Consider the following 19,547-nt stretch of genomic DNA (forward strand, 5'->3'; position numbering starts at 1 on the left):
CAGGATGCAATGAATGGCGTACTAAAATTTTGTGTGCTACGTACTAGTACTGCAAGTTGTGAGGTTGACCAATAAAGAAAAGTAAAATTAATGCTCGATAAATTTTTAACGGTCACGATCACATTCATTCGAAACTGCCAAATTTCGATGTTAAGTAACATTGAAGAATTTCAAAACTTCAAACTGTTCATCTGCTGATAGAATAATTTTGACGGTTAATCCTCCTAGAAGTAATTATAGACAAGAATTACTCTTCAACCTAATTTGGGTCGAGACTTAATGTCTCCAGCAAAGTTTTCGAAAGTGCTATTTCAAACAACTTTGTCAAAGACATAAATATCCCACATATTCAGAGTATCGAAATATAGTAGTAGAAAACCTTTACAACAAGCTATTCTGAAATTACTGTATTTGATAAATCTCTTCTGCGGTAATTAAATAATAAATTCACATTGCGTTCAAGGTGCCTTTGAGGCTTACAAAAAAAATAAGGGAACTGGATATAAAACAAATAATTCCCAGATATTAAAAGGACTCAAAAACACAAAGAGTGATTCCATTTTCAGGAGCTAGCATCAATTCGGCGCAAGCTTAGTCCGCCCACCAAGTTAGTGTCGGATTCTGATGAGATGAAGTCGAAACGCAAGTTTCAGTTCCATCCATCCATAATTTAGTTATAGGTTTTGGGTTCTCAACTCGCAACGATTGTTTCAAACAATTTTATCCGTAGCGCAGAAAAAAATAGTTTTCACCTAAATTTTTCTTCACTAAGAAGAAATATTGCAGGCCCAGTCCATTCAAATCCCTATATGTTGAATTCATGTAGCCTTCATATTTTCAACAAAATTGTTTGAAATGACATTATCAAAAACTTTGCTGAAGGCACCATGTCTCTTAATATTTTTGAAAAATTAATTCACCATAATTACCTCTATGAGAGTTAATCACTAAAATTTCTATATCAAAGCAGGCGCTGTTTTATGTTGATAACTTCCAGAAGTTGTCAAACCTTCAAAGTCAAAGATTATTATATTATATTATATTATTATTGGCGATAGACAAAATAAAATAATATTGGTTAAAACCGTGACCAAAAGCCATCTCCATCTGTTATTATATTAGGTGATCTTGAACGTTGAACATTTTTTAGATCATTTATCCCACTTTAAAAGATCGCAATTTTTGACTTCATTGACATATTATACAAGAAAATAATCTATAGAGGTTTGAAAACTGTTCCATGTTGATCCTTCTTGTTTGTAGACTGGAATGACATCTGTTAGACTACTTATGTTTTTGAGTTTTCAATAATTTATCAAACTCATATTAAATTTTAGCATTTTTTCAAAAAATTTGCGATTTTCATCAAAACCCCCTCCAAACCAAATTTCTGGCTACGCCACTGCCGCGATACCTATGGAAGAGTCTGATGACCCTTCTGTATAAGATTCGACATTCTATTGAAACGATCGCCGGGTAAAATCAGCACCGACACGATAGAAACCACGAACAAATTCGTCGCGTGATTGAATATTATTAAAAAATATAAGCAGTGCTCCTTATAGCCGGCTATCCGGAGTTCAAGTTGCTTATTTAGCTAATCGTATTAATACAACAAATGATAAATTTCCCAAATTCTCGGCAGCCGGATGCCCAGAGCAAGTATTACATGATAGAACTTTTGGCACAGTTACTAACAACTCTCCCCTTCCCGTGATACATGTGGAGATGCAGAGGATTCCTCGGTCTCTAGTAGCAACATGTATCGGACTAACATTCCTTCCTTTCCCAGAAGATCTGCACTCGGACGTAGCCGGCGTCGGTATTGATCAGCATGCAGGGATCAGAATAGATTGTACAATGTGGCTCATCATGTTATTCCCAAGCATGTTGTTCCAGTGAACATTTTGCAACCTAATTTGGTTCTGCTCAATAACGGAGTAGCAACTACGGGCGATCTCTTATGCTTATGCTTATGCTTAAAGAGTTCGTTATTTCGAATTTTGTAACGAATGTGATTTGTCTATCTTAAAATGCATGCTGTTTATTCATTCTTGTATTTATAATATTTGTTATTATTGGTATAAACACTCTGTAAATATTTTTCCTATTTTTAACATGAGCTGTTCTTCCTATACAGTTCTTTTATATCTGGTCGGTGTTAAGTCAGACCGGACTAAGTCGCAAAACATCAAAAAATGAGTTAATGATAGCACTGGATAAAGAATTTCTTCATCTACATTCCACTTTTACCGGATTTGAAATATGAAACAATAAATAAGAATTATAGCAAAAAATATTTTCCAAAATTTAATGTAAAGGATGCTGCGATTCAAACTTTAAACGCATTTTTCTCGAAATCAATGCACTGTCACTTAGTCCGGTCTGACCTAACACCGACCATCTGTAACAGGAAAGTTCACAGAGCTCGATAAGGCCTTCAGTTTTCAGAAAGAGAAAGAAGTATTGATAGACGATATGCATTTATTTCGAGTTTAAAAGTATAATGTTAATGTTTTAAAGAAATGATTCTTCATTGTAATATAAAAAAAATCCTAGTTGATGGACTTCGTCAATTTAACCTGTATAAAAACGAATATTAACAAAAGTTCGAAATTTATTTGGTTGACTGCATTTCTCAACTCAAAAAAGTGAATCGAAAGAAATTTGAAGAAGTTTGATAATTCCATAATGTTACAAAGCAGAATCCATTTTATTTTGGCGTATTTGTCCGTACCTTTATTTGAGATCCAACGGAAGAACAGCCACAAGTCATTCATATTTCGATCTGTTATTTCGTCAGAGATTCACATTTAAACAATTTTAAATTTCAAATAATTTGTATTTCGCAAATAATCTTAAATAGGTCTAGTTGCGCAGAGGCATGATGTTGCTCGCATAATCCTACACTGAAAAAACTTAACACGTTAACACCATGTGGAAATCTGTTGAATTATTTCAATCCACAAACACATGAAATGCACACGGTTGCCACTTGAATATCCATTCGAGTGTGGGAAATATGGTTTTCAACAGAAATTCATGCGAACATGATGTGAAAAGCACATCAACATAATAAGAAATACCATTGACTAAAATTTACAAATAAATTAGACGTGAATATCACATTGTTTTACCTATAGATTTCATTGGCAGAAGAATCGGTGAAATCAATTGTTTTACATGTAGAAATGACCCTTTCGGCCAAATATGATCCTTTCGTCCAAATAGGACCCTTTCGGCCAAATATGACCCTTTCGGTTAAATATAACCCTATTGGTCAAATATGGCCTTTTCGGCCAAATATAACTCTTTCGGCCAAATATGACCCTTTCGGTCGAATATGACGCTTTCGGCCAAATATGACCCTTTCGGCCAAATATGACCCTTTTGACCAAATATGACTTTTTTGGCCAAATATGACCCATTCGGTCGAATATGACGCTTTCGGCTAAATATGACTCTTTCGGCCAAATATGACCCTTTCGGTCAAATATGACGCTTTCGGCCAAATATGACTCTTTCGGCCAAATATGACCCTTTCGGCCAAATAAGACGCTTTCGGTCAAATATGACTCTTTCGGCCAAATATGACCCTTTCGGCCAAATATGACTCTTTCGGTCAAATATGACTCATTCGGCCAAATATGACCTTTTCGGTCAAATATGACCCTTTTGGTCAAATATGATGCTTTCGGCCAAATATGACTCTTTTAGCCAAATATGACCCTTTCGGCGAAATATGACCCTTTCGGCCAAATATGACGCTTTCGATCAAATATGACCCTTTCGGTCAAATATGACGCATCCGGCCAAATATGACTCTTTCGGCCAAATATGACTCTTTCGGCCAAATATGACCCTTTCGGCCAAATATGACCCTTTCGATCAAATATGACTCATTCGGCCAAATATGACTTTCGTCCAAATATGACGTTTTCGGTGAAATTTGACTCTTTCGGCCAAATATGACTCATTCGGCCAAATATGACGCTTTCGGTCAAATGTGACACTTTCGGTCAAATACGACTCTTTCGGCCAAATATGACCCTTTCGGCCAAGTATGACTCTTTCGATCAAATATGACCCTTTCGGCCAAATATGACGCTTTCGGCCAAATATGACTTTTTCGGCTAAATATGACTCTTTCAGTTGAATATGACGCTTTTGGCTAAACATGACTCATTCGGCCAAATATGACTCTTTCGGCCAAATATGACGCTTACGGTCAAATATGACTCTTTCGGTCAAATATGACCCTTTCGGCCAAATATGACGCTTTCGGTCAAATATGACGCTTTCGGCCAAATATGTCCTTTTCGGCCAAATATAACCCTTTCGGTCGAATATGACCCTTTCGGTCAAATATGACGCTTTCGGCCAAATATGACTCTTTCGGCCAAATATGACTCTTTCGGCCAAATATGACCCTTTCGATCAAATATGACGCTTTCGGCCAAATATGACCCTTTTGGTCAAATATGACCCTTTCGGTCAAAAATAACGCTTTCGGCCAAATATGACCCTTTCGGCCAAATATGACTCTTTCGGCCAAATATGACCCTTTCGGTCAAATATGACTCTTTCGGTCAAATATGACTCTTTCGGCCAAATATGACTCTTTCGGCCAAATATGACTCTTTCGGTCAAATACGACTCTTTCGGTCAAATATGACCCTTTCGGTCAAATATGACCCTTTCGGCCAAATATGACGCTTTCGGCCAAATATGACGCATTCGGCCAAATATGACCCTTTCGGCCAAATATGACGCTTTCGATCAAATATAACGCTTTCGGCCAAATATAACCCTTTTGGTCAAATATGACGCTTTCGGCCAAATTTGACTCTTTCGGCCAAATATGACCCTTCAGTCAAATATGACACTTTCGGTAAAATATGACGCTTTCGGTCAAATATAACGCTTTCGGCCAAATATGACTCATTCGGCCAAATATGACTCATTCGGCCAAATATGACTCTTTTGGCCAAATATGACCCTTTCGGTCAAATATGACGCTTTCGGCCAAATTTGACTCTTTCGGCCAAATATGACCCTTCAGTCAAATATGACACTTTCGGTAAAATATGACGCTTTCGGTCAAATATGACTCTTTCGGCCAAATATGACCCTTTCGGCCAAATATGACTCTTTCGGTCAAATACGACTCTTTCGGTCAAATATGACCCTTTCGGTCAAATATGACCCTTTCGGCCAAATATGACGCTTTCGGTCAAATATGACCTTTTCGGTCAAATATGACGCTTTCGATCAAATATAACGCTTTCGGCCAAATATGACCCTTTTGGTCAAATATGACCCTTTCGGTCAAATATAACGCTTTCGGCCAAATATGACTCATTCGGCCAAATATGACTCATTCGGCCAAATATGACACTTTCGGCCAAATATGACCCTTTCGGTCAAATATGACTCTTTCGGTCAAATATGACTCTTTCGGCCAAATATGACTCTTTCGGCCAAATATGACTCTTTCGGTCAAATACGACTCTTTCGGTCAAATATGACCCTTTCGGTCAAATATGACCCTTTCGGCCAAATATGAAGCTTTCGGTCAAATATGACGCTTTCGATCAAATATAACGCTTTCGGCCAAATATGACCCTTTTGGTCAAATATGACCCTTTCGGTCAAATATAACGCTTTCGGCCAAATATGACTCATTCGGCCAAATATGACTCATTCGGCCAAATATGACTCTTTTGGCCAAATATGACCCTTTCGGTCAAATATGACGCTTTCGGCCAAATTTGACTCTTTCGGTCAAATATGACCCTTCAGTCAAATATGACACTTTCGGTAAAATATGACGCTTTCGGTCAAATATGACTCTTTCGGCCAAATATGACCCTTTCGGTCAAATATGACGCTTTCGGTCAAATATGACTCTTTCGGCCAAATATGAGCCTTTCAGTCAAATATGACGCTTTCGGTCAAATATGACTCTTTCGGCCAAATATGACTCTTTTGGTCAAATATGACGCTTTCGGCCAAATATGACTCTTTCGTCCAAATATGACCCTTTCAGTCAAATATGACGCTTTCGGTCAAATATGACTCTTTCGGCCAAATATGATCCTTTCGGTCAAATATGATGCTTTCGGTCAAATATGACTCTTTCGGCCAAATATGACCCTTCGGTCAAATATGATGCTTTCGGCCAAATATGACTCTTTCGACCAAATATGACCCTTTCGGCCAAATATGACGCTTTCGGCCAAATATGACGCTTTCGGTCAAATATGACTCTTTCGGCCAAATATGACGCTTTCGATCAAATATGACGCTTTCCGCCAAATATGACTCTTTCGGCCAAATATGACCCTTTCAGTCAAATATGACGCTTTCAGTCAAATATTACTCTTTCGGCCAAATATGACCCTTTCGGTCAAATATGGCTCTTTCGGCCAAATATGACCCTTTCGGTCCAATATGACGCTTTCGGCCAAATATGATTCTTTCGACCAAATATGACCCTTTCAGTTAAATATGACGCTTTCGGTCAAATATGACTCTTTCGGCCAAATATGACCCTTTCGGTCAAATATGGCTTTTTCGGCCAAATATGACCCTTTCGGTCCAATATGACGCTTTCGGCCAAATATGATTCTTTCGACCAAATATGACCCTTTCAGTCAAATATGACGCTTTCGGTAAAATATCACTCTTTCGGCCAAATATGACCCTTTCTGTCAAATATGACGCTTTCGGTCAAATATGACTCTTTCGGCCAAATATGACCCTTTCGGTCAAATATGACCCTTTCGGTCAAATATGACCTTTTCGGTCAAATATAACTCATTCGGCCAAATATGACCCTTTCGGCCAATTATGACGCTTTCGGTCAAATATGACTCTTTCGGCCAAATATGACCCTTTCGGTCCAATATGACGCTTTCGGCCAAATATGATTCTTTCGACCAAATATTACTCTTTCAGTCAAATATGACGCTTTCGGTAAAATATCACTCTTTCGGCCAAATATGACCCTTTCGGTCAAATATGACGCTTTCGGTCAAATATGACTCTTTCGGCCAAATATGACGCTTTCGATCAAATATGACGCTTTCGGCCAAATATGACTCTTTCGGCCAAATATGACCCTTTCAGTCAAATATGACGCTTTCGGTCAAATATTACTCTTTCGGCCAAATATGACCCTTTCGGTCAAATATGGCTCTTTCGGCCAAATATGACCCTTTCGGTCCAATATGACGCTTTCGGCCAAATATGATTCTTTCGACCAAATATGACCCTTTCAGTCAAATATGACGCTTTCGGTCAAATATTACTCTTTCGGCCAAATATGACCCTTTCGGTCAAATATGGCTCTTTCGGCCAAATATGACCCTTTCGGTCCAATATGACGCTTTCGGCCAAATATGATTCTTTCGACCAAATATGACCCTTTCAGTCAAATATGACGCTTTCGGTAAAATATCACTCTTTCGGCCAAATATGACCCTTTCGGTCAAATATGACGCTTTCGGTCAAATATGACTCTTTCGGCCAAATATGACGCTTTCGGCCAAATATGACTCTTTCGTCCAAATATGACCCTTTCAGTCAAATATGACGCTTTCGGTCAAATATGACTCTTTCGGCCAAATATGATCCTTTCGGTCAAATATGGCTCTTTCGGCCAAATATGACATTTTCGGTCAAATATGATGCTTTCGGTCAAATATGACGCTTTCGGTCAAATGTGACACTTTCGGTCAAATACGACTCTTTCGGCCAAATATGACTCTTTCGGCCAAATATGACCCTTTCAGTCAAATATGACGCTTTCGGTCAAATATGACTCTTTCGGCCAAATATGACCCTTTCGGTCAAATATGACGCTTTCGGTCAAATATGACTCCTTCGGCTAAATACGACCCTTTCGGTCAAATATGACCCTTTCGGTCAAATATGACGCTTTAGATATGACTCTTTCGTCCAAATATGACCCTTTCAGTCAAATATGACGCTTTCGGTCAAATATGACTCTTTCGGCCAAATATGATCCTTTCGGCCAAATATGACGCTTTCGGTCAAATATGACTCTTTCGGCCAAATATGACCCTTTCGGCCAAATATGACCCTTTCGGTCAAATATGACTCTTTCGGTCAAATCTGACTCATTCGGCCAAATATGACCTTTTCGGTCAAATATGACCCTTTTGGTCAAATATGACGCATCCGGCCAAATATGACTCTTTAAGCCAAATATGACCCTTTCGGTCAAATATGACACTTTCGGCCAAATATGACTCATTCGGCGAAATATGACCCTTTCGGCCAAATATGACGCTTTCGATCAAATATGACCCTTTCGGTCAAATATGACGCATCCGGCCAAATATGACCCTTTCGGCCAAATATGACTCTTTCGGCCAAATATGACCCTTTTGGCCAAATATGACCCTTTCGATCAAATATGACTCATTCGGCCAAATATGACTTTCGTCCAAATATGACGTTTTCGGTGAAATTTGACTCTTTCGGCCAAATATGACTCATTCGGCCAAATATGACCCTATCGGTCAAATATGACGCTTTCGGTCAAATGTGACACTTTCGGTCAAATACGACTCTTTCGGCCAAATATGACCCTTTCGGCCAAGTATGACTCTTTCGGTCAAATATGACCCTTTCGGTCAAATATGATGCTTTCGGCCAATACGATTCATTCGGCCAAATATGACCCTTTCGGCCAAATATGACCCTTTCGGCCAAATATGACCCTTTCGGCCAAATATGACTTTCGGCTAAATATGACCCTTTCAGTTGAATATGACGCTTTCGGCTAAACATGGCTCATTCGGCCAAATATGACGCTTACGGTAAAATATGACTCTTTCGGTCAAATATGACGCTTTCGGTCAAATATGACGCTTTCGGTCAAATATGACCCTTTCGGCCAAATATGTCCTTTTCGGCCATATATAACCCTTTCGGTCGAATATGACCCTTTCGGTCAAATATGACGCTTTCGGCCAAATATGACTCTTTCGGCCAAATATGACTCTTTCGGCCAAATATGACCCTTTCTGTCAAATACGACGCTTTCGGCCAAATATGACCCTTTTGGTCAAATATGACCCTTTCGGTCAAATATAACGCTTTCGCCAAATATGACCCTTTCGGCCAAATATGACTCTTTCGGCCAAATATGACCCTTTCGGTCAAATATGACGCTTTCGGTCAAATATGACTCTTTCGGCCAAATATAACTCTTTCGGCCAAATATGACTCTTTCGGCCAAATACGACCCTTTCGGTCAAATATGACCCTTTCGGTAAAATATGACGCTTTCAGCCAAATATGATGCATTCGGCCAAATATGACCCTTTCGGTCAAATATGACGCTTTCGGTCAAATATGATTCTTTCGGTCAAATATGACCCTTTCGGCCAAATATGACGCTTTCGGTCAAATATGACCTTTTCGGTCAAATATGACGCTTTCGGCCAAATATGACGCATTCGGCCAAATATGACCCTTTCGGCCAAATATTACGCTTTCGGTCAAATATGACTCTTTCGGCCAAATATGACCCTTTCGGTCAAATATGACGCTTTCGGCCAAATATGACTCTTTCGGCCAAATATGGCTCTTTCGGCCAAATATGACTCTTTCGGCCAAATATGACCCTTTCGATCAAATATGACGCTTTCGGCCAAATATGACCCTTTTGGTCAAATATGACCCTTTCGGTCAAATATGACGCTTTCGGCCAAATAGGACTCATTCGGCCAACTATGACTCTTTTGGCCAAATATGACTCTTTCGGTCAAATATGACGCTTTCGGCCAAATATGACCCTTTTGGTCAAATATGACCCTTTCGGTCAAATATGACGCTTTCGGCCAAATAGGACTCATTCGGCCAAATATGACTCTTTTGGCCAAATATGACCCTTCAGTCAAATATGACACTTTCGGTAAAATATGACGCTTTCGGTCAAATATGACTCTTTCGGTCAAATATGACCCTTTCGGTCAAATATGACGCTTTCGGCCAAATATGACTCTTTCGGCCAAATATGACCCTTTCAGTCAAATATGACCCTTTCGGCCAAATATGAATCTTTCGTCCAAATATGACCCTTTCAGTCAAATATGACGCTTTCGGTCAAATATGACTCTTTCGGCCAAATATGATCCTTTCGGTCAAATATGATGCTTTCGGTCAAATATGACTCTTTCAGCCAAATATGACCCTTTCGGTCAAATATGATGCTTTCGGCCAAATATGACTCTTTCGGCCAAATATGACCCTTTCGGCCAAATATGACGTTTTCGGCCAAATATGACGCTTTCGGTCAAATATGACGCTTTCGGTCAAATATGACTCTTTCGGCCAAATATGACGCTTTCGGTCAAATATGACGCTTTCCGCCAAATATGACTCTTTCGGCCAAATATGACCCTTTCAGTCAAATATGACGCTTTCGGTCAAATATTACTCTTTCGGCCAAATATGACCCTTTCGGTCAAATATGGCTCTTTCGGCCAAATATGACCCTTTCGGTCAAATATGGCTCTTTCGGCCAAATATGACCCTTTCGGTCAAATATGATGCTTTCGGTCAAATATGACTCTTTCAGCCAAATATGACCCTTTCGGTCAAATATGATGCTTTCGGCCAAATATGACTCTTTCGGCCAAATATGACCCTTTCGGCCAAATATGACGTTTTCGGCCAAATATGACGCTTTCGGTCAAATATGACGCTTTCGGTCAAATATGACTCTTTCGGCCAAATATGACGCTTTCGGTCAAATATGACGCTTTCCGCCAAATATGACTCTTTCGGCCAAATATGACCCTTTCAGTCAAATATGACGCTTTCGGTCAAATATTACTCTTTCGGCCAAATATGACCCTTTCGGTCAAATATGGCTCTTTCGGCCAAATATGTCCCTTTCGGTCAAATATGACGCTTTCGGCCAAATATGATTCTTTCGACCAAATATGACCCTTTCAGTCAAATATGACGCTTTCGGTCAAATATCACTCTTTCGGCCAAATATGACCCTTTCGGTCAAATATGACCTTTTCGGTCAAATATAACTCATTCGGCCAAATATGACCCTTTCGGCCAATTATGACGCTTTCGGTCAAATATCACTCTTTCGGCCAAATATGACCCTTTCGGTCAAATATGACGCTTTAGGTCAAATATGACGCTTTCGGTCAAATATGACTCTTTCGGCCAAATATGACTCTTTCGTCCAAATATGACCCTTTCAGTAAAATATGACGCTTTCGGCCAAATATGATCCTTTCGGTCAAATATGATGCTTTCGGTCAAATATGGCTCTTTCGGCCAAATATGACATTTTCGGTCAAATATGATGCTTTCGGCCAAATATGACTCTTTCGGCCAAAAATGACGCTTTCGGTCAAATATGACGCTTTCGGCCAAATATGACTCTTTCGGCCAAATATGACCCTTTCAGTCAAATATGACGCTTTCGGTCAAATATGACTCTTTCGGTCAAATATGACGCTTTCGGTCAAATATGACTCCTTCGGCCAAATATGACCCTTTCGGTCAAATATGACCCTTTCGGTCAAATATGACGCTTTAAATATGACTCTTTCGTCCAAATATGACCCTTTCAGTCAAATATGACGCTTTCGGTCAAATATGACTCTTTCGGCCAAATATGATCCTTTCGGTCAAATATGATGCTTTCGGTCAAATATGGCTCTTTCGGCCAAATATGACCCTTTCGGTCAAATATGATGCTTTCGGCCAAATATGACTCTTTCGGCCAAATATGACCCTTTAGGTCAAATATGACGCTTTCGGCCAAATATGACTCTTTCGGCCAAATATGACCCTTTCAGTCAAATATGACGCTTTCGGTCAAATATGACTCGTTCGGCCAAATATGACTCTTTCGGTCAAATATGACTCTTTCGGTCAAATATGACCCTTTCGGCCAAATATGACGCTTTCGGCACAACACCTTTTGGCCCATTCGGTCGAACGACATTCGAGCAAATGGTTTTCGGTCAATTGATTTCGATCCATTCGGGATATGAGTGTCTGTGGGCACGGAATTATAAGTAGAGCTCGAAAATGGAAACCCATGCAATATGATATTACACGATCGAAAACATAAATTGACATCAAACATCAATAGAATAAATATTGTGAGTTCGAGCCATTTATACTAAAAAGGTTCTAGGCCAGAAAATGTTTAGTATCGCTCGAACGTGGCACGTTTTAATTGTTTGATGCATTCGTTCGATGAGGACTGGCACGAGGTTTCAATTGTACCAAATTGTCGTCAATAACTTTACTACACAGAAACAACACGAGTACCTAAAGAACTAATTTGGCAAGTTCATAACATATCCTTCAACCATTATTGTATCTTATAATAGTCTTGGAATTGTTTCCAAAGAATAATCTATTCAAACAATTATTGTTTCGGAATATTTCGAGTATAAGCGAATAGTAAAAAAATTATTTCGCGAGCGAAATAGTATTAACCAATCAAGACTTGGAATGAATCGATATCGTCACCGTGCTTGTGTCTTGTACCCAACAATTTAATTTTTTCCATGCAGCAAAACCCCACTATAGGCCATATTCGATTATCCGTAGACTTGATTATCCCTAACTCGATTATCCGTAGAAAATGACTCGATTATCCGTAGTACGGCCATCCGAAGAAATTGTTTCGATTATCCGCACATTATTTTTTCATAAGATACTTACACATCTACAATTTATTATTTGTTACCAACTACAGTTTCTGAAAAGCAATGAAAACTTCATGGAAATACAGAAATTTAACATATTTGGCATATAATTTAGAATTGGATGCGTTGACTTATATATTTTCGTACACCAATAAATTATTATTGATACTGTGCAGTTTCTGGAAGACCACACTTTTATGTTCATAAAAAATATTCTCAAAAATACGTAGAAATACAGAAATTTTGCATTTTTTACAAAAAATCTATTTTCTATCCCCCTTCATGCCCAACATGGACAACAACGTTTTTAAACAGCTATAAGTTTTGACTGAGGCAAGATTTACTCACAAAACCAAGTAAGGCTAATAAATGTGACTATTGCATTTCATTTGAGCATTATCAGTTACCTGAATCAGCTCTAGAGCTGAAGTTATTGCAATTAGTCTGATTAGATTTCGATGGCACAGTGCTGTCAGGGACAGTTCACGTTGACGAAGTCAACGACGGAAAATGAATTTTTCATGTACCTTCGTTACGTTGCAATATTATTGAAAACTGATATAACTTATCAATTTGGACTGTCTTTGGCTACATTTTCCACACAATTGGACTGTTTTAAATATTCTAGGAAAATTGTATTGAGCATTAGAAGGTGAAAATTTAACAGCTTCTAGCACTGCGAGGAAAGCACCTATCTTTATGAAAAAAGGCTTTTCGCGTTTCTTGCTTCCTTGGAAAAATAATTTTGAAACCCTACATGAACTAGAAAAAAGTTGGACATGAAAGGGTTAAATACAAAAATCGATAGAAATTGATATCAGCTACAATTCCTGGAAGCATAAAATTTTAAACTCTTGTAAAGATTACAATAATTTTGGAAAATAAAAAAAATTTCATTTAATCAACAAATATTTCAATTCAATGCAGTGTGCAATAAAATATTATACACCTAATCGATTGGCTACAAGCTATAATTTCTTGTAGATGGCAGCTATAATTACTGAAAGAAATAAAATTTAAAACCTGTGATTTTTAAAATAAATACAAGACCGATTATGTCAACCCCATTATGTATTGAAGACTGACAAAATCTGAACATATTTGTCTAATATTGATTGAGACTATCTAAAGTATGATAAAAAAAACCCCAAACAACTCTTCGGAATCAGTCTAATATCGCATCAGTTAAAAAAAAAATCGAAACTTTTTAATCACTTTACGAACATCGACATTTTGAATTCTCAGCACACTTAAGTAAAATGTGTTCGCTTTAATTTCATCATGTAACGTATGGAAATTGAATTAGAAGACTTTGCCATCAATATGGTTGGCAAAATCGGGTCAAAAAGCGGACAAAATCTGTTTTAGAAAAATTCGGAGGCGGACAAACACGGGGACTAATAAAATAGGATCTTCACTGTAGTCAGTACTTTACACTGCTCCGAAAAGAACAGCGCAAATAATTCCTTACGAAGTAGATGCACTGAACAGCCATTAAGCGGATCGGTTACGTCTTGTCTTACATGTCCTACTATCACTTAATAGAATATAAAGTGATCGATATTCGTTTAATTTATTAAAAGGGTTTGAGCAAAAAAAATTCCATAAGTTAAACATTGATGCACGTACCTTAGGTACTGTTTTTCAACATATAACCAATATATTTCAAGAAGAAGAAAAAATTTGTTTTGATTCGGTTATCCGAAGTGAAATTTTTCTGCACCCTACGGATAATCGAATCTGGCTCGTATATTACTTATGGTGTTACACCGCACACATACATATACCTTAGGATTGATTATCGTCGATGGAAAAATTAAATCTTTTTGGATTTGATTAGATGGTACTAAAACTAATCCGACTGACACGATACTAAAATTCATCGTTTGAATACATTTGCAACATAACAATGTTTCGAATTCGGGAAACCGCTTGAACGCCACCCTCACACCCCAATCGCACTCCACGAGTTTCCGATAGCAAACAATCACTTACGTAAAAACAACTATTAAACTATTGCCCTTCACGCTTCAACCGACAATTTCCGATTATGTTGGTCATAAATCATACTACCCTCTTGGTAACCGTCATCGCGGATCTTCAAACCCGATTATTACGATCGACTTTGCAACATAGTTGCGTGCTTCTACCCACTACACGAAAATATCTGGGAGAAAAACACAAACGCGTCGAGCGACAGTAAAAATAACACACGATCCTCAGCAACCAGAGCTTGCCATGATTTCTTTTTACTTACCTCAACCATACAACGCCAAATGACAGATTGCGCTGCAACGACGCTCCACGTCCATGGTGCTAGTAAATAGTGATATATACTGAAGTGGTTCTTGGTTATTATCAAAGTCGCGGACAACGTGGTTTTTGATAAACGAAGCCATATTGTAACCAACTGAACTGTTCCTTGAATAGTACTGTAGTCTGTCTGTCGACATTTCAGACAGCTTTCCCACCTATGCGCCATGGAAAATCTCGCAACCTACCGCGAGGGTTTTCCTCAGATCTTCCACAGGCGGATCAATTCCGTCCATATACAAACATATTAATTTTTTTCGCACATCTTCCCTCTGTTTACGAAATCGCTCAAGTTCAAAAACCTCGTCTAATTTTATTTCGATTTATATGTCTGCGTACAACGTTCCCGCAGTAAATGGAGCAACGCGCCATAATAACTGCCCGATTTCCTAATGGGGAACGCCGCACTGCCTCCTCCGACGGCGATGCTGGGAGGCTTGCTCTGTCTCTATGGGAGTAGGTACCGGCAAATGAACCCACTGACGAAATCCAAAGGGGTGTGAACTTGTTAGAATCCGATAAGTGGAAAACGTTTCCTTCTCAAGGCTAATGGAATTTTTTCGCGCTCTATTTTTTTCTCTTTCTATCTCTCTCTCTCTACACATTTTCAGGTAAACCACCGGCGATCTATTCCATCACGCCGAACGTGACGCGGCAGGAGGGCAAACGGGTGCGTCTGGTGTGCAAAGTGCGGGGGCAGCCGCCGCCGAAGGTGACGTGGTTCAAGGACAAGCGTTCCATCAACCGGAACGTGACGAAATATGCTCAAGTACACCTCAAGTAAGTGGCCAGGTAACACAAGTGTTTTACTATGGTTTTACTATTATTTTGTCAGCATTGGCCGTATTTTTTTTAATACTTAGAATCGCATACCTATTAGAGGAGCATAGCTATAAATATGGTTTAAGGGACCTACTTTCTAGTTATTCGAAGGACTTACTTTCTAGTTATTCAAAAACTTGCACCGAAAGCGCGTTCCAAACAATCACTACAATACGGCAGAACAAAGCTCTCTTCCCCTTTACTTTGGCCGATCTACTACACTGATCGGTCTACCAGCGCAATCGTCACACACACCAAGATTTTTTTTGGGTTCAGTAATTTAGAGTTTTAATTGTTTCAGTGATTTCACAGTAGTAGTCTAGTATTAATATTTACAAATTACATTATGTGGCGAACATTCCGGCCACCTTCAAACATGATGGTGCATCAAAAAATAAACGCTGTTGATCCTGTTAAGATCTATGTTCCAGGTGTCGTATGTTGGCGAACTTGGCTGAAGACAGCGGATGATACTCATGGTTATGAACACTGGGATTGCAAATGTTTAGCTCTGGATTAGTCATTTAATGTACACCGCAGGTCTAGTGACTGGCAGCCATTGCCCTTGGAGTCCATCAATATCGAGACCAAGAGAAAAAATACCAGGTAGATCGGTCGTTTTCCATCTACGTAGTAGACTATTTAAAGTCTGACGTCCGTAATCATGGCCCAACGAAGGAGTACGTGGCCAAATAAGCCGGCTTCTCAACAAAGGTAATACATACGGAGCTAGTGAGCGACCTGTCTACTCCTACGTTCCTAGATACTGCTTCAAATGCACTCTATCGCACGCTGAAGGTCGATGAGTCTGATCGGAATCAGATCATTCAGTTGTGCTCCGTCAACGAAATTCGCTGGAGGTTCATCCCACCTCGAGTACCGAACTTTGGGAAGCTGCAATGAAGTCTACGAAAACACACCTGCTGAAGTCAGTCGAAAACATGAACGTTGCACACGAGGACATGTTCACACCGTTGAAGCAGATAGAGATGTGCCTCATTACTAGCCCACTGACATCAATGTCATACGATCCGTCCGATCTCGATTGGAAGCAATCGTCCGAATTACTTTACCTGAATGGCAACACTGAGTCGACTCGATGAGTTAGCGGTGGTGTAGTTCGGTTCTGGCCTGTGGACGTGCAACCTGCAGGTGTTCGCAGCACAACTATACGGAAGATGTCATCGGCACCGCGATGACATTTGATGATTCGGCCGAGAGGCCAATTGACTGTCGGCGACGACTCTTGTAACGTCGACGGAGGCAGATTGTAGACTGTCATTGCAGGCTTTCGTTGTACGTGACTACAGCTGTTGAAGGTATTCCGGATACCAGCGAGACCAAATTGTTTGGAGCCGTATGTGGGTCAATTCCCGGTGATTGAAGCGGTTGGCAGGAGTCTTCTTAAGTCAGCTTCCGGAACATCTTGGAGATAATTCCCGACTAGAAAATGTCATGGCGTAAGGACCTAGAAGTCAGCGGGTGGGATTATCTCTATCTGCGCCAGCAGTCTGAGAATGTCCTCGTAGGTAACGTTCATGTTGCCGATTGCCACTAGCTCGATATGAACTGCCTTCGTAGAGATGCAGACGAATATGGCCACGTACACCTTCGCTGGGTCACGGTTACGGACGGCGGATTGCAAATAAACCGGTCCGCAATAGTCGTCTCCGCGGACGGAAATCGGTCGGGTTGGAGGCACTCACGGCTTAGTACGGAAGCAAGTGTGGCAACGGTAAAAGACAGATTTAACTAGATTTCTGCCGCCCAACATCCAAAACTTCTGGCGGAGAATGGCTAGCATCGGTCAACGTAGCATTACCAAACCGGCCACCGACACATACTGAACCTTCGGGATCGACGAACGGGTTCAACCACTTCAGCGTAAAAGACATTGCGACACGTTCACCTCTAGTGAGATCGGATATCTTCTCAGCGAAGAGCTCACCCTGCACGAAACGACAGAGCGAAAGCTCTTGTTCTTGTGCGGTAAGCGGTTAGATTGGGCGCCGGTTAACGCTCGGAGTGGAGAGTGGCGTGTACTTCTGCTTTTCCGAACAACGTTGCGAGGCTCGTTCGCGAAGCACATGCAGTCAACACTCAACGAAAGCTGTCACTCGGCGCAGCTTGAGTTAGCTGGAGTAGCGAGCGAAAAAATGGGTGCAGAAGCTCAGTTGCGTCGTGGTCATTAAGGCTAACGGTATCTTGCGTCCTTCGGCGGACACTTCAGGAGATTCTTCTGCGGGTAGCGTCGAATTTGGCCAAAATTCCGGAGACCCTGATAACCATGGTGCCCTAGTCCACAATCGTGTACGGCTGAGGATTTCGGTGGGGCGTAATTCTCGAGAAATATCGTCAGCAGGATTGTTGACTCCAGGAACATGCTTTCAGGCATTGCACAGTGGTCCAGCAAGCGAAATTAGCGGGAAACAATTGTTAACGCATTCATCTTTAGGTTTAGAGATTTGATGTCTTAGAAACATTTATTGTGCGTGACAAACTGCATCTTTTGGCTGAAACGGTTTTAGGGTGGCCCTTAAAGTGTCTAAGTTGTGGACATTATTTCAAATTATAGTTCAGAGAGAATGATACTTTCTTCTGCAATATTGTAGAACAATCAATTCTGAGCAACTTTGTTGAAGATACTAACTTTGTATCTCAAACCGTTTTCATTTTATAGTGAGTTCCATATCATAACTTAGGGTGTCTCTCAAAAAAGCAGTTTTCTCCGTACAGTTTTTTAATATGATTTTTCTCACAAAAGTGTCATTCAGTGTACTTTTAGAGCATGATTAGAGGCAACTTATGCTGAAGAAAGAAAATTTTTATCTTGTCTGGTTCAAAAGTTATACTTAATTTTCAATTTAAAATACGCCCTTTTCAAATGTCGATATCTCAAAAGGGGGCAAACGAAAATTGATAATTTTGATTGCATTTGAAAGGCTGTGCTTTTGTCTACAATATATTGAAAAATTGGAGAACGCTTTTTTGTCTTTCTCAAATAAATCAATTTTAAGTAAAAGCATTTTTGCGTATAATCCTACAGCGCTCATATTAAAAAATATTTGTTTTACGCTGATTCTGTGAATTCTTGTCAAGACTTTTCAAGGATCGCATACATTTGCAGGCTTTTCATATTGCAAATAGGATGATGACCCTATTTTGGGCTCATTCGTTAGGGTGACGCACTCTATCATTAATTACTCGACCTATGTACAATAGTTGAAATGCATATAAATTATGATCAATGCGTTAGGGTCAATATATTTGCTTTATTCCTGAGAACCAGTATATTAAATAACTTTTATACGAGTGCAATAGAAACTAGAATCGCTTTCCTCTTACTTCCACCCTACCATACCACCAACAAACATAATGGAGCTATCGAAAATGCAAATTTACACTGAAGTTTTTAGGCGGTGTGTACAGTATGTAAAATAATTAAAGACATCCTCGTTCTTTTCTATTTAATCCCATTACCACTACTAGACTGCCACACTTTATTACGACGACTAACTTATTCAGTTTTTTATTTGTTGGCTGTGAAACGGTACATCAAAAATGTTAAAAGAATGCTCATCGTACAATACAACAAACCTTTCCTATGACCAAAACTACTGAAATGATAAAGGGGTGTCTTCAATTTTTTACATACTGTATATAGGAATTGTTGCATTCGCGCAA

At 39.6% G+C, this 19,547-nt stretch overlaps 1 protein-coding gene across 3 annotated transcripts in view; it reads left to right on the top strand.

The window, feature by feature from the left end:
• Positions 1 to 19,547, top strand: part of LOC131694104 (protein vein) — a 243,015-nt gene that overhangs the window by 164,143 nt on the left and 59,325 nt on the right. For all 3 annotated transcript variants that reach the window (XR_009306405.1, XM_058982501.1, XM_058982500.1), the window contains exon 3: positions 15,653 to 15,821. Coding sequence is in view for 2 of the 3 variants with exons in the window: in XM_058982501.1 (XP_058838484.1) it covers positions 15,653 to 15,821 (169 nt within the window). In the remaining variant the exon portion in view is untranslated. The remainder of the gene's footprint in view (positions 1 to 15,652; positions 15,822 to 19,547) is intronic.

Source organism: Topomyia yanbarensis, chromosome 3, assembly GCF_030247195.1.
Source record: "Topomyia yanbarensis strain Yona2022 chromosome 3, ASM3024719v1, whole genome shotgun sequence".
Lineage (NCBI taxonomy): Eukaryota > Metazoa > Arthropoda > Insecta > Diptera > Culicidae > Topomyia > Topomyia yanbarensis.